Genomic DNA, 21,440 nt, shown 5'->3' with positions numbered 1-21,440 from the left:
ACGGACGAAGGATTCCGTTGTTAATGTCCCACGAATTGGGTCCCAAACGGCGTCGAAGAATCCGAAATTAGCAGCAACAATAGGTCATCGAATTGACCAGCGATGGCGGAGCAAACAATAGGCCGAGAGCGCAGCGAAATTTCGGGTGGCTAAACAACGTCCGATGCACGCGAGTATGGTTTGAAAAGTGATTTTTATTGAAGTAAATAAACATTACATGTCACTTAACGCTATGAGTTTTAGTTCACTTATCACTTTCAAGTCATTTCTCACTTCTTAATCTATGTGTTGTGAGTGTGCAGTGTTGGTAATTCATTTTAAGTGTTTAATGTTGTATGTTGTGTGAAGTAGATTTGATGTTTTGTGTGTAATATTTACATCTCATTTTTTCTCTTAAAGCTATTTCACTTTACATTCGAATTTTTTTATTTTTATTATTTTTTCGCTGCTTTATGTGACTGCGTCGGAACATGCCGCCCCCCTTGAAATGTCCATTTCAATAGTTTCTCGGATGGATGGAACGGATGTAAATGTTGAGATTCCTGGGCTGAGGAAATTTGGTTCGCCACTCGTCGTCGACATCAGAACCAATCGTGTCGTGGGAAGAAGCACACGTTGAGCAGCGGCCGAAAGTGTAGGCGTCGACTGAAGATCGATTGTGTGAGATGGGTGGTGAGTGCAGTTCAGAGCGGAAGGCTGACGCTCGGATTCCGTGGCTGTGGAGGCTTCGCATTGTGGGAGCGGACACATTTTGCGGATCGAGCATAGGCGGATTTTGTTTTCCATCACACAGCACGTCTGACACTCCACCACACGCATCATCGCCAACAATCGTCTTCAGGACTCGAGCGATAGACCATTTCGATGGAGGCAAGTTGTTGTCTTCGACCAGAACCAAGGCACCAACGGCTAGATTGAGGTGTTCACCGGACCAGTTTTGGAGACGCTGTAGAGTGGGCAGGTGTTCAACGTACCAGCGATTCCAAAGCGCATGGAAGACACGCTGTTGGTCTTGCCAGCGGGACAGGTGATTGGAGGGTAGTTTGGTTAGGTTAGGTTCGGGAAGAGCTTGTATCGGACCATCGATGAGGAAATGGCCTGGAGTTAGAGCCTCGATGTCCGTAGGATCGTTGGAGCGGGAAGTAAACGGCCGGGAATTTAGGCACGCTTCATAAAAAAGGAATGTAGTCTCTTCTTGTGTCTGAAGGACAACAAGAGTGGAGGGCCGGTAAAGTTTGACGATGTGTTTGTGGACTGTATTTCGGGTTTGACTGGAATCGTCTATCGACCAGTAACAACGAAGAACTGCAGCTAACAGATGCGAATGTACAGCATTATGCGTTTCTTTGTGAGTTTTTAATAAGAGATCCGTCACGAAGTATTTATTTGGTATGCGGCCCGGCTGCATTTGGTCGAATTTTGTCAGAGCGATGGTACATCGTTTGCAGGAGAGAAGAAGTAAATTGAAGAAACTTTCGAGATAGCCAACTGTTTGTGGGATCCAGAACTCCGAGGAGATGACAGCAGCAGATGAAGCAGAGAAGGATTTCCAATCCCCAGTGCCTACTTCTGGAAGTGGCTGGAAAATCCAGGAATACGCAGACGCTGGATGACGTTGATGAGAACGAAGAAGCCATTATTCAGGACCATTTCTCGACAATTCACGATTGGGGACGAAAGATTCCAAATCCAATGAATCGCATGAACTCCAGTGCATTGTTATCCTATGGTTCCTCGTTGGGCCGACTCTGGATTCAGCTGTTACCAGGCGGATCGTGACTGCATTCGATAAGGAAATCGAACGACGGTGAAAGCAGGTGCCGTAGGCATTTAGAGATGAGTCAGTAAACCCATTTTCTTTACAGAAGAAACGAGGAATCGGCTGCGACTGCTGACTGATGAGTTCCGGTGTCTTTGGCACGCTGTCGATGTATAGCAAAGAAACATCTTTGCGAGACTCACAAAGGCGCTTCTCCACTGGCAATGTAGTCTTCATCTGACCTTTTTCGAGATCGTGAAATGTTGACAGGTGGCAATGGACTCGAACTTTATCCTCTATGGAACCGCTATCGTGAAAACCGGATGCTAGCCAACCAAACACCGAATTCTGGAGCATCGGTTTTCCTTCGCCAAGTTTGGATTGACCGCTTCGCAAGAGGTCGAAGAAAACCCGTGCACCGATCATCATGTCGATGGGACTACGCGTAGCAAACGAAGGATCGGCTAGACGAACGTTTCCCGGAATGGTCCAATCGCTTATATCGACAGTGCTAGTAGGCAGATCGCTGGTAACCTCATCCAAAACAATAAACTCCAGCGGAACTCGAAAGTTGTTGATCCGCGAAGCAACAGTGGCAACAGTCGAAAACATCGAAACAGCAGAAATATTTCCTCCTATACCAGCAATCTCCGTGTTACCAGGAGTCTTCCGAGAATTTAGAAGACGACGAAATCTTTCGGTCATGAGGTTCGGCTGCGAAGCGCTATCAAGCAGAACCCGAGCAAGGAACGAAGTACCCTCTGGACCGAAAACTTTGACAACAGCAGTGGCGAGAAACACTTGATTCGAAGGGGAGAGGTCGGGACGTTTGGTCCCCGAGTGCGTATGGGCGGAGAGGCTGAGAGGAGCAGGAACAGAAAGTGAACGATCATCATCAGCGGAATTCGAAATGGATGACTGCTTCTCGCCTTGGTTCGTGCCGGATCCACGAGCTGTATCCAGATTCGAATTGTGCAGTAGTGAGTGGTGCTTTGCTCCACATTTTCGGCAGGCTCCGTACTTGCAAGTAGCGAACGAATGTTTTCCAAACAGGCAATTGACGCACAATCCAGCTTCATTCACGATCGCAGCTCGTTGAGTAATTGCCATTTGTTTGAAATTGTCGCAGAAATACAAACGATGTCCCAACCCGCACGCCGCACAGTTGTCGCTGGATTTGACGGTGGTTCCAGCATTCACAATTTGAGGCACAGGTCTGGAATCACACACTGGTCGATCTGACTGCAAAGTCTCCAACTCCATGACGTACTCACGGATGAAAGTGATCAACTCATCATAAGTTGCCATCCTTTTCTTATCCGCAACTCGCTGCCACTCGCGAAGCGTGTTGTGATCCAGTCTCGCTGACACCATGCATACCAGTAATGAACTCCAGCCTTTCGTGTTCTCACCCAGCTTCTCCAGAATTCCTAAGTTATTTTCGAAGTCGCCAACCAAACTTGTTAATTCACGAGGACACTCATTCAAAACTTTTTCCACCTTGAATAAAGCTTCGATGTGACTGCGCACCAGGATGTTGAAGTTCTGATAACGATCAGTTAGTATTTTCAGTGCCACCGAATAGTTGCTTCCCGTAACAGACATTTTTTCCACCAGTTTCAATGCCTCTCCTCGAAGAGTCGACTTGAGGTAGTGAAATTTTTGTACATCCGATAGTTCTGCGTTGCTATGTACCAATGAGTCGAACGTATCGTAATACGAAAACCATGCTAGAATATTGCCACAGAATTCCGGCAGTTTAATATCCGGCAACTTCAAGGCACGGAACGAATGACCCGTTGAAATCGATGATGGTGCTGGCTTGCGGGGTACCTCTAGCGATGCGTAAAACGCTTTGAGCGTGAAGTAATCCTCCTCGAAAGTAGCCATATCCTTCGCGAAATCTGTCCCAGTATTTTCCTCCTCCTCAAGGCTCTCAAGATTCAATGAGGCTTGACAAAATTTCTTATAATTACTCTCAAGAGCATTTTTTCGAGCTAAAGCTTGCTCAATTTGCGTATACGGGTCGAAATTTTGCATAAAATTTATGGCTCGTTCCATTGAATCTCGAGCCTGGCGATAAATCACCATGTTTTTTTCTAAATTCCACTTCTTTCTTCATCGCTTAGCGGAAAAAATTCAAAAAAAACCGCAAAATATCGAAAAAATATTTTTTTTTGTTTCCAAAATTTTTCCAATGGTACTGAGAGGGTTAAATTTCCCAAAAAAATCGATTACCGCAATCAATTCAAACAAATTCAAAAATAAAAAAAGTTTCGAAAATATTTTTGAATTTGACACTTTTTGGGCTGCTGGGACTTGAAGGGTTAATAGTGAGCTCCAAATTGATCTTCTATGGCTTACAGCAATGGCCGACGACAATTTTCGATGATAAAAAATATATCCGAATTATGCACCAATTGTGCGAACTTTTCACTTGGAACCGTTTCCGGCGAAAGAATAGTGGGCATATAACTTACCGGACCGGTCCAACCTACGGTTTGTTGATGTTGACAAATCGGAAAAAAATTTCAACCGGGAAGTTCCAACGATGTCGAAATTGTTCCGTTGGAAGTCGAATTTCGCGAAGAAGCCTTAACCACGCACTCGGGACCGATGACCAACCCCCCTGGAAGTCGAAAAACAAGTAAGTAACCACTGAAAATTACCGCCAAGTATTGAAACGATACTTCCTTTCAGGTATGCTGGCTGTTCCGCGGTAATTAATTTGCTGCTGCTGTAGGTTGATTGCTACTGCTGATGAAATCAAGTGCTGCTGCTGCTGATTAATGGATTGCACTTTCTGCTGCTGATGCTGGTGGTGAAAGCCGAAAATGTTTCCCAGGCACTGCAGGTACTGTACTGTGCAGTTTCAATCCGGCTCGAAGGACCATGTACGGACGAAGGATTCCGTTGTTAATGTCCCACGAATTGGGTCCCAAACGGCGTCGAAGAATCCGAAATTAGCAGCAACAATAGGTCATCGAATTGACCAGCGATGGCGGAGCAAACAATAGGCCGAGAGCGCAGCGAAATTTCGGGTGGCTAAACAACGTCCGATGCACGCGAGTATGGTTTGAAAAGTGATTTTTATTGAAGTAAATAAACATTACATGTCACTTAACGCTATGAGTTTTAGTTCACTTATCACTTTCAAGTCATTTCTCACTTCTTAATCTATGTGTTGTGAGTGTGCAGTGTTGGTAATTCATTTTAAGTGTTTAATGTTGTATGTTGTGTGAAGTAGATTTGATGTTTTGTGTGTAATATTTACATCTCATTTTTTCTCTTAAAGCTATTTCACTTTACATTCGAATTTTTTTATTTTTATTATTTTTTCGCTGCTTTATGTGACTGCGTCGGAACATTGTCTTTTTTGTCTTTTTTGTCATTTTTGTCATTTTTGTCATTTTTGTCATTTTTGTCATTTTTGTCATTTTTGTCATTTTTGTCATTTTTGTCATTTTTGTCATTTTTGTCATTTTTGTCATTCTTGTCATTCTTGTCATTCTTGTCATTTTTGTCATTTTTGTCAAATTTCCGTAATTTTCGCCTGGTTACAAAAAAAAATTATATTAATAATATGTTTTTCATAAAATTTGTTTCAGTGTTTTGTCTATGTCTGATTGATTTTATCTCAGTTTTTGTTTGATTTTTTCAACAGTTTTGTCTCGATTTAGTCTCAGTATTTTGTGTGGATTTAGTCTCAGATTTTTCACTGTGTTCTCAGGTTTAGTCTGATTCTTTTTTCAGTGTTTTGTACTGGTTTTCCTTAAGATTTTTTACAGTTGGAGCGCAGTATTTTGTCTCAGTCTTGTACCTGTTCAGTTTAAGGGTTTTTTTAGGTTTTTTTTTCAGTGTCACAATTTGCATCAAGATTGAAATTTTTGTTTCTTTTGTCTCGTTTCTTTAAATTTTTAGTTTTATTTCTGTTTTTATTTTGTTTAACATTTGTCAGCTTACGAAAACTTCTTAAAAATTCTTTCATTTCAAACTTGTTTCCATAAAATTGATAGCCTTACGCAAGTTGGGAAGCGTCAAAAGGGATGCCTTCAATTTGGAATCTGTAACCAGAGCCAAAACTTTTGGCACTCGTTAGGATTCCTTTTTCTATGTTCAATCTCTTCTTTAACATATGTTCCGATTCATCTAATGAACTCCTCAGAGAAAATACAACGAAGTCATGTGTATGTGCATTATCTACATTCCAGATGCACTTTTCCGTAGACCACTTTTGATGCGTTTGATTCATTAATTTTAATTACGTTCACCACAACGCAAACACCAGAAGGCATCCGTTCGGTAAATTCCTGGTCTCGTCTCGTCTTGTCGAAGGTTTCCTTCTTCAACATTTTCTAGTAAAAGTGTGTGTGTTTGGATGCTGCTGATGAAGAGCAAAACTCAACCCAACTGAGATGAAGCATCCTGGGACTGTGTCATGCTATCAAGTCCTCCTGGGAACACGTGTTTGCAGGAAAATTTCCCACAAATATCTTACCAGAGTTTGTTGGTAGCTGAGCTGAGTTAAGTTGACGAGGGTTTGGGTACCCGCACAAATTAGAGCACGGGGTGAAAATACTCAATCAATTTTTACGTTCCTTCTTCTTCAGTCTTCCCCAGTATCCCCATTTCACGCCAATGACACAAAAAGTGGCTGGCTCCGGAGAAAATTTGATGCTGCACCATGCCATGATGACTTTCGTGTGTCAAGCAAGATGTACAGCTTCCATGCCAAGCTAGACCGAGGCCGTTCGTTGTGATGTGGCTTAACATCGAAAGGGTGGAACCGGGCTCTTATTTTTTTTTCTGTAAATTCATTGGAAAAGTAAAGCTTTGTTAAATTAATCAATAAAAAGTTTAATGATAAAAGCCCTTGCCAAATCAACAGTGGCGTCACAGATTTGCTAGATCAATTGGGTGTCAAATGGAATTTGAAATGACGACAATCGAAACTTTTCCAATTAACAGCCAACAACTGTCGGAATCGGAGTCATCAGAAGAAGGTAGACGACTGTGGCTTTTCTGAGAAGTCTCCCAAGAGCAGAGATCTGATTGGATATTCATGGGAATTCAGTAATGGCTAGGAATAACATCATCAACAACGACTAGAGGAACAAAAAGCCAGTCAGGTGACAAGTTGAGGTTTTGGTTAGGCACTCAACACCACGTCTTTCCCAATCTCCAAGGATGGCGAAGGGAAACAGATGTTGCTAATGGATTGCAGTTTATGTTCCTGGAAGCTCTCGGATTACACCAGCCGCAGAAACCCTCGATTTAATATGTTAGTCATTGTTTGAAAACTTGCAAATTTCGATACTTTGATCTTTCGGTTTTGCATTAAAAAATCGTTTTAGGAACATTCAAACGATTTTCTTTAAGACTTTATCCGGATTTATTTTTATGCGAAGAAGATTTTGATCTGAGCATAAAACCTACGAGGATGTTTGTCAAATAATTAATTCACATTTGTTGGAAGAACGCGTTCGTTGGTTACTTAAAAAAAAACAAAATTATAAAAATGGTTTGTTCGGTGAAAAAAAAACACGAGCGATGTCGATTGGTCGTCGCCTACTTCAAAACACGAGTGTTTAGTCAAACTGTTGCCAAATTTTCGATTCTTGTGATAGCAATTCTAAAAACGGAAAAGTTTATCAAGGCAATCCATGACTTGAACACCAAGCACATGGAGTGAAAATTTTATCAGCTCAATGTCACTCTTCTTACAAATAAGTCGAAATAAAACTATTTTTAAGACGTAACATTGTTACGTCTTAAAAATAGTTTTATACGCCGAAAGAAAACCGCTTTCAGTCAACGTCAACCTACCAGTTCCAGTCAAACCCAAGTAGTCATCCAGCTGGCAGACCTACGATTACTCGAACGACTGCGAACCAGCAGCAGCTTCAGCAACAGAAACCGGAACAAATTCTGGATTCACTTTCGTCAAACATTTTCAAACATAGTTTTCCCGGTATCAAGATCTGTTCGAGAACGAAAAACGGCAGTTGGACAATGCAGCGAAGGCCCGATTGCTGCTCCGTAAGTTGGACACTTTATTCCACTTTATTCCACATCAACTATATTCTTCCTGCACTTTCCAAGGACATCGACTTCCGAAAAACAGTTTCAACCTTGAAAAAAATTTTCTGGACCCTGGTTTCCAAGTTCCGAAAGCGTTTCCATCTCGCTTTTGATGTGCGAACCAGGTTGCTGACCAGTCTCCAGAATCTGGGAATCATCTCACCTGTAGAATTATCGGAGTTGGCAGCGCCGGTTGTAGTAATGAAGAAACCAGACGGCAGAGTACGAATCTGTGCTGACTATTTGATGGGTCTCAACGACGCACTGGGAGCCAACCATTATTCGCTACCAGTTCCAGAAGAAATTGGAGGGAGCTGCTTGGAATTGAGTGGACTTTGTGGAGTTCATGAGAGAAATCCGTAGATCTCTGGAAGAGAATTCGAAAAGTTTCCAAAGAGAGTTTTTCTAAGAGTACACTGATGATTTCATGAGGGAGCAAAGTGGAAATCCTGATTAAACTTTGAAGAGTTCCTCAGGGAATTCCTTGGAGTTCCTGAGAGGACTCTGAGGAGATTTCGTAGAAAACTCAGACAAGTTTTTAAGAGGACTCTGTGCAGTCCCTGAGTGGACTTTCTGAGGTGATCTTGTGAAGTTACTAAAGAGACTTTGTAGAGTTACTGAAGGGACTCCGTGAAATTCTGAGGACTTTCTGAGGGGAATCTGCGGAATTCTTCCTAAGGGTACACTGTGAAGTACGCTTAAAAACTCCGTAGTATTACTGAGAGGACTCCGTAGAGCGCAAGAGAAGTTACCGTGGAGTTCATGAGTAAGGTTGCCAGAATTTTTTCCACTTCCATCCGGGCATTTTTTCAAAAAAACCTGGCAAAATCCGGGCATGGATTTCAATTTTTCAAATCCAAAAACCGGGCAAAAACCAGGCAAAATTTAGGTGTAATTATACATAAAAGCAAAGAAAAAATGCAAAAAAATGAAATTAATATTTTGTTAATGTAATTGCAGAATTCCAAAAACTTTTTGGAACACCTGAATATTTAAAGCTATCAGCGAAATTATTTGAAATAACCGTTGAAATTTCCATACCGTTAATCGATTTTGCTGAAACTTACTCAAAAACTTTGATTTTTTTTGGTTTCTTTGTGAAAATTGTGAAAAAATCCGGGCAATATCCGGACTTTTTTCACGATATCCGGGCAACCGGGCCGGACCGGACTTTATCGAAATTTTGCATCAAATATCCGGGCAAACCTGCCATTCTCTACCGAGAAAGACGGAGAACGGAGAAAAAATCACCCCCGTGCGATAGCTGCAAATCACCCGGGTGAGTTTTTTTGTTCCTCTCCACAGTTTATTCGCACCCCGGTTTCGAAAGCCAAACACACCTAATTCCAATAGCTCTAGCGTGCGATAAATTGTCACCGTAGAGCACCCCGGTGAAAACACAGGATCGAATGGTTTAAGCCACGAAAAAGCAAAGACAAAAACAAACACTATGGTGTGCATAATAATAGCATCAACAAACGATGAATGTTTCGGGTGAGTCGTTCAGCTTCGTATGTGTTGGTAAACGCAACAAGCCAAGCCAGCTGCCGTCGCTGTCGTTCTCTGTGGTGAAAACATTTTTTCACTGTAGTGTGTGTTCGCTCTGTCGTGTTGATTTACAGATTCTCTACAGAGGTTCGGCTAAAAATCTCTGCGGTGCGTTTCAGAGAATCTCTACCGAGAATCGAAAACCGAGCACGTCGGTGATTCTCGTTAGAGAAATTGCAAGCCTGCTGACGAGTTTCTGAGATGACTTGAGGTATCTTCTTTTAGTTCCAGAGAAGACTCCGTGACAATACAAAGAGGACTTGGTGGAGTTCTTGAGGAGACTCGCTATAGTTCTTGACAGGGATTCGTAGAGTTCCAGAGAAGTCTCTTTAGATCTCATGAGAAGTACTTTGGTGATTTCATACGGCAAATTAGTGAAGTTCTTGAGGACTGTGGGGATTTAATGAACGTTGCCTAAGGGCTTTTCTTAGGGAATTCTGTGACGTTTCAAAGATTCCGTGATGTTACTGAGAGTAATCTGTGGAGTTCTTGAGGACTTTTAGGGGAGTTTTCAACGAAGCTGAGGAGTAACGAAATTCTTGAGAAAACTTCGTTGAGTTCCCGAGAAGATTCCATTAAGATACTAAGCGAACTCTGTGGAGTTTTTAACAAGACTCCCTAGAGTTCTTGGCGGAAATCCTCAAAGTTCCTGAGGGAACTCTGAAAATTTTCTAAAGGTACTCCAAGCTGGATCTCAGTTGAGTTCTTGAGGTAACTGGGAAGAATTTCACAGAAGATTTTGTAGAAATCTTGAGAAGAGAATTCAAGTGGACAACGTAAAGTATCTTATGAACCTCTGTAGATCTCCTCGAAGGAATCGGAAAAGTATATAAGAGGACTCTGTGCTGTTCCCGGGGAGACTCTGTGAAGTTATCGAAAGGATTCCGTGGAATTCACGAGAAGACTCCGTAAAGTTCCTTAAGGTAATTTTTCAAAGAGGACTTAGTAGAGTGACCGAAAGTACTCCGGGCGGTTCCTCCGAGGATGTTCTAGGAGGCTCTGTTTAGTTCTTGAGAAAACTCCGTGAAGTTCTAGAGAAGACTCCATCCAGTCTAAGGGAGTTTGAGTTATGGGTGAAGGGACTCAGTGGAGCTCCTGAGAAGCTTCTGAGAGGACTCTATGAAATTCCTGAGTGAATTTTGTGAAGTTTCTGAAGAAACTCATGTGGAGTATCTGAGAGAACTCCGTGGATCTTCTTAAGGAACTCTGAAACTCAATGGGTTTACGGAGAGGACTCTAGGGAGTTCCCGTATTTAATTCCTAAAGATGAGAGAGGAAGGTCCGTTGAACGCTGGGGAGCTCTGTGGAGACTCTGGAGAATTTGTGAAGGAGCCTAGAAATTTATTGAGGACACTTTGAGATCCCTTAAATGTAGTCTGAGGAGTTCCCTATGAAACTCCTTGGAGTTCTGAGAAGACTTCGTGAAGTTTCAGAAGAGACTCCATTAAATGTCTAATGGAATTCTGTGAAGATACTGAGAGGACTCTTAGAAATTCCTAAGGGGATTAAGACTTTCTAAGAGTTTCGGAGGGGACTCCAAGGAGTTACTGAAAAAACTATGAAGACTTCTTGTACGTCTCGGTGGTCAAGTGGTTAGCGTGGTAAGACGGTAATCGCTGGTCCACTGATGGCATGGGTTCGATTCCCATCTCGGTACTGGGTGGTAAATGTTAATCTTAAGTTGTCCGCGTCATTTATTCAGTCTGTGAGCCTAAATCGGCTAAGACGGTGTATGTATGTCTTTTAAGGGGTCTCTGGAAAGTTCCTTGAAGAATTCCGTAGTGTTTTCATGGAGTTGTGTGGAGTTCCCCAGGGACTATATAGAGTTGTTCAAGGAGTTTATGATGGAACTCTGTGGTGTTCCTGATGTGACTTCGTGGAGTTCTCGAGAGGACTCCGTGGGGTGGACAACAATAAAGTTTTTGAAGGAACTTCCGAGAAGATGCTGTGGAGTTTCAAAGAGAAACTCTGAAACTCGGAAAGGACTCTAGGAAGTTCCTGTATATAATTCCGGTTCTGAGGAAACTTCGTGAAGTTTCTGAAGAGACTGCATACAGTAACTGATAAATCTCCGTGGAGTTACTCAGAGGTCTCTGAAGTTCCTTAGGGGACTTCATGGAGTCCTTCGTGGAGTTTCTTATGAAACTTTTAAAAGTTCCTGATGTGAATTCGTGGAGTTTTTGATAGGACTCCGTGAGGTGGTCAACAATAAAGATTCAGAAGAAACTCCTGAGAAGATGCTGAGTAGTTTCTGAGAGAAACTTTGAAACTCGGAGAGGACTTTAGGGAGTTTCTGTTTAGAATTCCTGAAGATGGGGGAGGAAATTCCGTTGAGTTCCTTAGGGGTTTTCGTTGATTTTTTGGAGGAACTCTGTGGACACTCTGAGGAGTTTGTCAAGGAGCCCTGGAAAGTTCCTGAGGACACTCTGGGATTCATTAAACGTATTCTGAGGAGTTCTCTGTGGATGGAGTTCTGAGAAGACTTCGTGGAGTTTTTGAGGAGACTTCATTAGATTTCTAATGGAACTCTGTGAAGATACTGAGAGGACTCTTAGAAGTTCTTTAGGGGACTTAGACTTTCACAGCATTTCTGAGGGGACTCCAAAGAATTACTGAGAGAACTATGAAGACTTCTTGAGTTCCCTAAAGAATTCCATAGAGTTTCTCATGGCGCTCTGCGGAGTTCCTAAGGGACTGCTTAGAGTTGTTCATGGAGTTTCTGATGGAACTCTGTAGCGTTCCTTATGTGACTTCGTGGAGTTTCTGAAAGGACTCCGTGGGGTGGTCAAAAAAAAAGTTTCTGAAGAAACTCCTGAGAGGATCTATGAAACCCACAGAGGACTCTAGGGAGTTCCTGTACATAAATTCAGAAGATGAGGGAGCAAATTCCGTTGTATTCCTTAGGAGACTCCGTGGATTTTCTGGAGAAACTCTGTGGAGACTGTGAGGAGTTTGTGAAGGAGCCCTGGAAAGTTCCCGAGGACACTCAGGAATCCCTTCAAGGTGCTCTGAGGAGTTCCTCCATGGAGTTCTGAGAAGATTTCGTGAAATTTGTCAGGAGACTCCATTAAGTTTCTGATGGAACTCCGTAAGGGCTCTTAGAAGTTCCAGAGGGGACTGAAAGTTTTTCACAGTTTCTGTGGCTCTGTGAATTTCCGCAGAGACGGCTTAGAGTTGTTCATTGAATTTTTGATGGAACTCTGTCGCGTTCCAGATATCACTTCGTGGAGTTCCTGAGAGGACTCCGTGAGGTGTTCAACAATAAAGTTTCTGAAGAAACTCCTGATGAGATTCTGTGGAGCTCCTGAGAGGAACTCTGAACTCGGAGAGAACTCTATGGAGTTTCTGTATATAATTCCTGAAGATTGGGGGAGAAAATACCGTTGAGTTCTTTAGGGTAGCTCGTGAATTTTCTGGAGGAACTCTGTGGAGACTCTGAGTAGTTTGTGAAGGAGCCCTGTAAAGTACCTAAGAAACTCCATGGAGTTTTGAGGGGACTCCGTGGAGTAACTTATAGGAATCTTAGAAATTAGTTTGTAAATAGTTTTATTTGGGATTTGGCGAACTATATTCGTGGGAAAAACTGGCTGCATTTCAGGAAGGCCAACAACTTTTCCTCTTGATTTGGACAATTACATAGAAATTCTCGAGAACTATGGGATAGCTGGCAGTGTTTTCATTCTGGCAAACAGATAATGCAGTTAGGAACACGGTATGGACTTTACAGTGGGTCAGCTTGATCAAGAATAAAATCGTGGGTCAAACGGGTGGGTATTACCAATCCTCAGTCTACACAGCAAAAATTATTTCCTGTAAAATTACGCAAATGTCTTGTAACAAAAAGGAGCAGGACATTTACCGTAATTTTACAGGTCGAAAACATGATTACGTGACATTTAATTTTTAGTGTACAACTTTTTTACAGGACATTTGCTTTAATTATAAATGAATCTTCGTAAGCTTTCAAGGAAAACAATTTAAAATAACAGGTTTTGTTAATTACAGATGATTTATTTTAAAGGTTGCAGTTTTCGGTGACACGTAATAGTAAAAAAAAATTTCTGTGTAGTTTGGATAACTCTGTTTGGGAGACTTTGTTGATCTTGCCATTTCTCGGTGCAGTTTTTTATCTACCGTAAGTATTACATATGGTATCCCTACAATTTAATTTAAAAAAATTTTTTTGATCTTCGATATTAAATACGGCAACGCCTGCTGTACCGAAAATATGACCGAAAACAATCCTTGAACACTCTTTAAACACAAAAGCCAAAGCTTGCTGAGAGAAAATTCAGACAAAAAAATAGGTACAGTCGGTTTCAACTTTCAAGAATCTCCAATTTACAACTTTTTCCCTAGCTTCTCGAAACGGAGTCGAAGAGGTAGTCTCTGCTAAACTTGTATTTCATTTCATTGTTACTGCAGCTCCCTCCAAATTTTAAATGGGACCACAGCTTCCCAGTCATAATAAATTGACTGTGTTTGACAGGCGCACTTTAAAGAACGAGCATTCCAAATCCCTAAAAAGAAGGTGTAGCAAAATTTAACATTAACAACGTCAACGTTGTGTACAGCATCCATGAATATGTGTCCTTAGCTAAAGTCGTTTGATGCTAAGGGTTGGTTGTCGAACTTTTGGGATTCGGTAACAACAAAAGCGAGCAACCGTCGTGTATCATTTTTCACAAGAAATTTTCCAAAAGGGTCTGTTTCGTTCCCTGTCTTTCTTGCCTCAGTTCAGTCGCTCACTTTTTGACAATACTGATTTGGGATTGATTTTGTGCCATCGATCTATCGGTGACCTTTTTTCTGTGATACCGAATTATTTACAAAAAAAATTCGAAACTCGATATTTGGGATTCCTATCTTTGTCGAAAAATACCTGGATGGAGGAATTTTCTTGGAAAATAAGGTCCCAGAAAAGTGGGTCTGTTGAACTGTGATCTCTCATCGATTGATTATTTGAAAGAATTGTTAATTCCTTCAGCTTGCTTCTTAACTGCAGGAAGCCACCTTTATTGATGATTGTTTTCAAGCCTTTCTACATTTACTTTTCTCATTTGGGATGATTCTAACGACTTAGAAAAAAAAGTTTCGTCGGAATTTTTCTTCAAATAATACATTAATTTTTTGTCAGCGTAAATTTAGAAAAAAATATGAGAACTTATGAAAAAAAAACATAAATCTAAATTCGAGCAGATACTTTACGATTTTCGGAAAAGATTCGAACGAATATTTTGAGAATATTTTGAAATTCGGACCGAAAAAGTTCCGAATACGGTCAGAATTTGGTGCACACATCGAAAACACATTCTTAACTTTTTGTTTAATGGTATGTTATTTATTTTGATTCCCAAAAATAAAGTGCTCTTAAAAGTTTCCTCAACTGGCATCAAGGAAGATTTTTAAAGACTCCAATGTGTAAGTGATACCAAAATTCTAAGAATTCCAAACTTTCTGACAGCGAGCGGTTGGTCGCTCGATCGTCTTTGACAGTTGAGTTCCGTAAAATCCCCATTTTTAGCTTCTAAACAAGCTACGGCAAAGTTGTGATGGGAAACTTCCCCTAAACTGTTTACCGATTCCGGAATGTTTTCCGGGATGCCACCCATACCTTAAAAAGCCGTTCCCGCAAAATTCCAATTTAAAATCGATCCCCCTCCCAAAATGTCGACCCATTTTTGTGGGCTGGCTATTTGGCTTTGCGTTAGTTTAAATATTTCCTGTGAAATTCGAAACTGAGAGCAATAAAGGCTGGGAAAATTCCATCGGATTGTAGTTCATCACACCATACTATCACTAAACAGGCCGTCGAGGATTATCAAAAACAAAGGGATAACAACAAAAGGTTTTATCTCTTTGCTCAAACAAATATAAGCCCGCAGCTGACAGCATGAGCAATGAATAAATGAATATTAAATCTGGTGACTAACTGGAGTGTGGTGGTGTTTAGCGTACCTCAACATTATCAATTACTGTCTGGAATTTCTTTGGGGGAATTTCAAATTTTAAAAATAAATTGTTCAAAACAAAAATTCATCTCATAGTTTTGAGAAATCTCTAGGAAAAATTTTCATAATAAATGGGCTGTAATCAAAGTTTGCTCACGTAAACAACGCGTGTAATCGACTGGAAATGATACTACTGGGAATCAAAAAAATGTACGGCTTGACTAAAGCTTATTGTAATTTCACAAATATATTAATTACATTCGAATTAATCACTCTTAAGGCAATTCGAGAGAATATGAAAATTCTCGAAATTATCTAAATTGTCGAAATTGTCAAAATTGTCAAAATTGTCAAAATTGTCAAAATTGTCAAAATTGTCAAAATTGTCAGTATTGTCAAAATTGTCAAAATTGTCAAAATTGTCAAAATTATCAAAATTGTCAAAATTGTCAAAATTGTCAAAATTGTCAAAATTGTCAAAATTGTCAAAATTGTCAAAATTGTCAAAATTGTCAAAATTGTCAAAATTGTCAAAATTGTCAAAATTGTCAAAATTGTCAAAATTGTCAAAATTGTCAAAATTGTCAAAATTGTCAAAATTGTCAAAATTGTCAAAATTGTCAAAATTGTCAAAATTGTCAAAATTGTCAAAATTGTCAAAATTGTCAAAATTGTCAAAATTGTCAAAATTGTCAAAATTGTCAAAATTGTCAAAATTGTCAAAATTGTCAAAATTGTCAAAATTGTCAAAATTGTCAAAATTGTCAAAATTGTCAAAATTGTCAAAATTGTCAAATGTCAAAATTGTCAAAATTGTCAAAATTGTCAAAATTGTCAAAATTGTCAAAATTGTCAAAATTGTCAAAATTGTCAAAATTGTCAAAATTGTCAAAATTGTCAAAATTGTCAAAATTGTCAAAATTGTCAAAATTGTCAAAATTGTCAAAATTGTCAAAATTGTCAAAATTGTCAAAATTGTCAAAATTGTCAAAATTGTCAAAATTGTCAAAATTGTCAAAATTGTCAAAATTGTCAAAATTGTCAAAATTGTCAAAATTGTCAAAATTGTCAAAATTGTCAAAATTGTCAAAATTGTCAAAATTGTCAAAATTGTCAAAATTGTCAAAATTGTCAAAATTGTCAAAATTGTCAAAATTGTCAAAATTGTCAAAATTGTCAAAATTGTCAAAATTGTCAAAATTGTCAAAATTGTCAAAATTGTCAAAATTGTCAAAATTGTCAAAATTGTCAAAATTGTCAAAATTGTCAAAATTGTCAAAATTGTCAAAATTGTCAAAATTGTCAAAATTGTCAAAATTGTCAAAATTGTCAAAATTGTCAAAATTGTCAAAATTGTCAAAATTGTCAAAATTGTCAAAATTGTCAAAATTGTCAAAATTGTCAAAATTGTCAAAATTGTCAAAATTGTCAAAATTGTCAAAATTGTCAAAATTGTCAAAATTGTCAAAATTGTCAAAATTGTCAAAATTGTCAAAATTGTCAAAATTGTCAAAATTGTCAAAATTGTCAAAATTGTCAAAATTGTCAAAATTGTCAAAATTGTCAAAATTGTCAAAATTGTCAAAATTGTCAAAATTGTCAAAATTGTCAAAATTGTCAAAATTGTCAAAATTGTCAAAATTGTCAAAATTGTCAAAATTGTCAAAATTGTCAAAATTGTCAAAATTGTCAAAATTGTCAAAATTGTCAAAATTGTCAAAATTGTCAAAATTGTCAAAATTGTCAAAATTGTCAAAATTGTCAAAATTGTCAAAATTGTCAAAATTGTCAAAATTGTCAAAATTGTCAAAATTGTCAAAATTGTCAAAATTGTCAAAATTGTCAAAATTGTCAAAATTGTCAAAATTGTCAAAATTGTCAAAATTGTCAAAATTGTCAAAATTGTCAAAATTGTCAAAATTGTCAAAATTGTCAAAATTGTCAAAATTGTCAAAATTGTCAAAATTGTCAAAATTGTCAAAATTGTCAAAATTGTCAAAATTGTCAAAATTGTCAAAATTGTCAAAATTGTCAAAACTGTCAAAATTGTCAAAATTGTCAAAATTGTCAAAATTGTCAAAATTGTCAAAATTGTCAAAATTGTCAAAATTGTCAAAATTGTCAAAATTGTCAAAATTGTCAAAATTGTCAAAATTGTCAAAATTGTCAAAATTGTCAAAATTGTCAAAATTGTCAAAATTGTCAAAATTGTCAAAATTGTCAAAATTGTCAAAATTGTCAAAATTGTCAAAATTGTCAAAATTGTCAAAATTGTCAAAATTGTCAAAATTGTCAAAATTGTCAAAATTGTCAAAATTGTCAAAATTGTCAAAATTGTCAAAATTGTCAAAATTGTCAAAATTGTCAAAATTGTCAAAATTGTCAAAATTGTCAAAATTGTCAAAATTGTCAAAATTGTCAAGAATGCCAAAATTTTTTTGAAATTTTTGAAAACTTTGACAATTTTGATAATTTTTTGATACTATGTATACAAAAAATGACAAAAACAACAGAAATTTGATAAAAAGAGAAAAATGACAAAATAGTCATAGTTGGATAAGATCAAGAGTATACTCATGTTCGCGATGAACTTATCTTTCATACTAAAGTTCGTGATGAGCTATCTTTCCGATGTTTTTTTCTCAAACACTTACCTGCAGCAGCGGCAAAAAGAAGCACATGAACTGTCCGAAGACCCAGTTCTGGATCAGCATCACCATCAGCGTGATCGGCAGGACGAAGGCGCACTGGACCGTATGACAGAAGGCCAAATTGACCACGAACGCGTGCGTCGCGTCCTTGTAGAGTTTGTACTTGCTGATGTACATCACCATCAGTACATTTGTGGCGATTCCGAGGGCCGCCGGCAGGGCGTACATAATTATAAACACCGGATAGATGCGGGCCACTACCGGCTTCAGGATCGGGCTGCTGTAGTCCACAGCACTGGACCCGTTATGCTCGGATGATTGCATCCCGAGGGCAATGTGAGCGACCACCGCCAGGAAGTTGTCCGGGATGTTTTTGAGATCCATTTCCGTCGGTGGTTTCATATTGACCCAATTTACTTTTACAAACACCACTTGAAAGAATCACACATGTTCGGTTGAATCACCGTTTTCCGGACCTCACTGGACCGATTTTTAGAACCCATCGCCACAAAACGACGGAAGAGGAAAACAAACTTTCACCCACCCAAAACACTCTTCCGCGTCACTCACTCGAGCTACCATAGCGTGTGGTTGTGGTCTCTTGTTTGAAGACGGAAAACTTTTCGTCACCGTCACTCAAAACGGCAACGACAACACCCCAACTTGATTACCCGTTTTTTTTTTTTTTGCACTACTAGTGGACTCAACAGGTTAAGAAGGGAAGGGACACAAAAACTTCAAACGGAACTTTTCACTTCCCGGTTTCCACAAAAACAAACCCCCACCACCTTCCTGGAGTCACAGTTGCCAGTTTTCAGACGACGACGACGACGACGATAACGATGGTTTGTTGCACTTTCTCATTTTTCTGTTTTTCGTCAAACTTAACTGACTCTTGAGTAGCAGCTGGTGCTACTTTTCCACTCTTCTTTTGGATTCCATTGAAGCGGAAGTCTGTGAAAAAACGAGGAATAAGAGAAAAAAATTCAATTATGAATAGTTAAATCGGGAGCTCTCAGCAATGGTGACAAAGTACGACAGCGATGAGTTCATGTTTTGATTGTTGGTTTACCGGATTTTTTTCACCGGAGAGTTAACAAACTGATAGAACAGGAAGAAGTAAAAGCCAATCTCGACTCTTAAGATCAAAATCGACCCGGTTATCGTTTGATTTCGACACGATTTTTATCCGATTTTCCCACTGAAAAATGTAAAGAACGAAAGAAGTCTGACTGGGACAATTTTCAAACTGAGTACTAATATTGATTGTAATCAGAATACAGACAATATTTTTTTTTTTTGAATTGATGAAAACCAATTTAAAATTTTATCATTTGTGTAATTTTTGTCATAAGTGTAATTTTAGATATTTTTTATAATTTTTGTAATTTTTGTCATTTTTTTTTCTTTTTTGTCATTTTTGTCATTTTTGTCATTTTTGTCATTTTTGTCATTTTTGTCATTTTTGTCATTTTTGTCGTTTTTGTCATTTTTGTCATTTTTGTCATTTTTTGTCATTTTTGTCATTTTTGTCATTTTTGTCATTTTTGTCATTTTTGTCATTTTTGTCATTTTTGTCATTTTTGTCATTTTTGTCATTTTTGTCATTTTTGTCATTTTTGTCATTTTTGTCATTTTTGTCATTTTTGTCATTTTTGTCATTTTTGTCATTTTTGTCATTTTTGTCATTTTTGTCATTTTTGTCATTTTTGTCATTTTTGTCATTTTTGTCATTTTTGTCATTTTTGTCATTTTTGTCATTTTTGTCATTTTTGTCATTTTTGTCATTTTTGTCATTTTTGTCATTTTTGTCATTTTTGTCATTTTTGTCATTTTTGTCATTTTTGTCATTTTTGTCATTTTTGTCATTTTTGTCATTTTTGTCATTTTTGTCATTTTTGTCATTTTTGTCATTTTTGTCATTTTTGTCATTTTTGTCATTTTTGTCATTTTTGTCATTTTTGTCATTTTTGTCATTTTTGTCATTTTTGTCATTTTTGTCATTTTTGTCATTTTTGTCATTTTTGTCATTTTTGTCATTTTTGTCATTTTTGTCATTTTTGTCATTTTTGTCATTTTTGTCATTTTTGTCATTTTTGTCATTTTTGTCATTTTTGTCATTTTTGTCATTTTTGTCATTTTTGTCATTTTTGTCATTTTTGTCATTTTTGTCATTTTTGTCATTTTTGTCATTTTTGTCATTTTTGTCATTTTTGTCATTTTTGTCATTTTTGTCATTTTTGTCATTTTTGTCATTTTTGTCATTTTTGTCATTTTTGTCATTTTTGTCATTTTTGTCATTTTTGTCATTTTTGTCATTTTTGTCATTTTTGTCATTTTTGTCATTTTTGTCATTTTTGTCATTTTTGTCATTTTTGTCATTTTTGTCATTTTTGTCATTTTTTGTCATTTTTGTCATTTTTGTCATTTTTGTCATTTTTGTCATTTTTATCATTTTTGTCATTTTTGTCATTTTTGTCATTTTTGTCATTTTTGTCATTTTTGTCATTTTTGTCATTTTTGTCATTTTTGTCATTTTTGTCATTTTTGTCATTTTTGTCATTTTTGTCATTTTTGTCATTTTTGTCATTTTTGTCATTTTTGTCATTTTTGTCATTTTTGTCATTTTTGTCATTTTTGTCATTTTTGTCAATTTTGTTGATTTTTTCAATTTGTCAATTTTGTCAATTTTGTCAATTTTGTCAATTTTGTCAATTTTGTCAATTTTGTCAATTTTGTCAATTTTGTCAATTTTGTCAATTTAGTCAATTTAGTCAATTCAGTCAATTTTGTCAATTTTGTCAATTTTGTCAATTTTGTCAATTTTGTCAATTTTGTCAATTTTGTCAATTTTGTCAATTTTGTCAATTTTGTCAATTTTGTCAATTTTGTCAATGTTAAATTTTGTCAATTTTGTCAATTTGGTCCATTTTGTCAATTTTGTCAATTTTGTCAATTTTGTCAATTTTGTCAATTTTGTCAATTTTATCAATTTTGTCAGTTTTGTCAATTTTGTCAATTTTGTCAATTTTATCAATTTTGTCAGTTTTGTCAATTTTGTAAATTTTGTCAATTTTGTCAATTTTGTCAATTTTGTCAATTTTGTCAATTTTGTCAATTTTGTCAATTTTGTCAATTTTGTCAATTTTGTCAATTTTGTCAATTTTGTCAATTTTGTCAATTTTGTCAATTTTGTCAATTTTGTCAATTTTGTCAATTTTGTCAATTTTGTCAATTTTGTCAATTTTGTCAATTTTGTCAATTTTGTCAATTTTGTCAATTTTGTCAATTTTGTCAATTTTGTCAATTTTGTCAATTTTGTCAATTTTGTCAATTTTGTCAATTTTGTCAATTTTGTCAATTTTGTCAATTTTGTCAATTTTGTCAATTTTGTCAATTTTGTCAATTTTGTCAATTTTGTCAATTTTGTCAATTTTGTCAATTTTGTCA

At 37.5% G+C, this 21,440-nt stretch overlaps 1 protein-coding gene across 1 annotated transcript in view; it reads right to left on the bottom strand.

Annotated features, from left to right (window-relative positions):
- The window catches only part of LOC129738469 (uncharacterized), a 132,988-nt gene extending 114,591 nt beyond the window's left edge, over window positions 1-18,397 (bottom strand). Inside the window, exon 1 of the mRNA XM_055729679.1 lies at window positions 17,994-18,397. Coding sequence (XP_055585654.1) covers window positions 17,994-18,392 — 399 coding nt within the window. The 5' untranslated portion in view covers window positions 18,393-18,397. The remainder of the gene's footprint in view (window positions 1-17,993) is intronic.
- Between the last annotated feature and the right edge of the window lie 3,043 nt (window positions 18,398-21,440).

This window comes from Uranotaenia lowii, chromosome 1, assembly GCF_029784155.1.
Source record: "Uranotaenia lowii strain MFRU-FL chromosome 1, ASM2978415v1, whole genome shotgun sequence".
NCBI classification, from domain to species: Eukaryota; Metazoa; Arthropoda; class Insecta; order Diptera; family Culicidae; genus Uranotaenia; species Uranotaenia lowii.
This window is presented reverse-complemented; position numbering and strand designations above follow the sequence as displayed.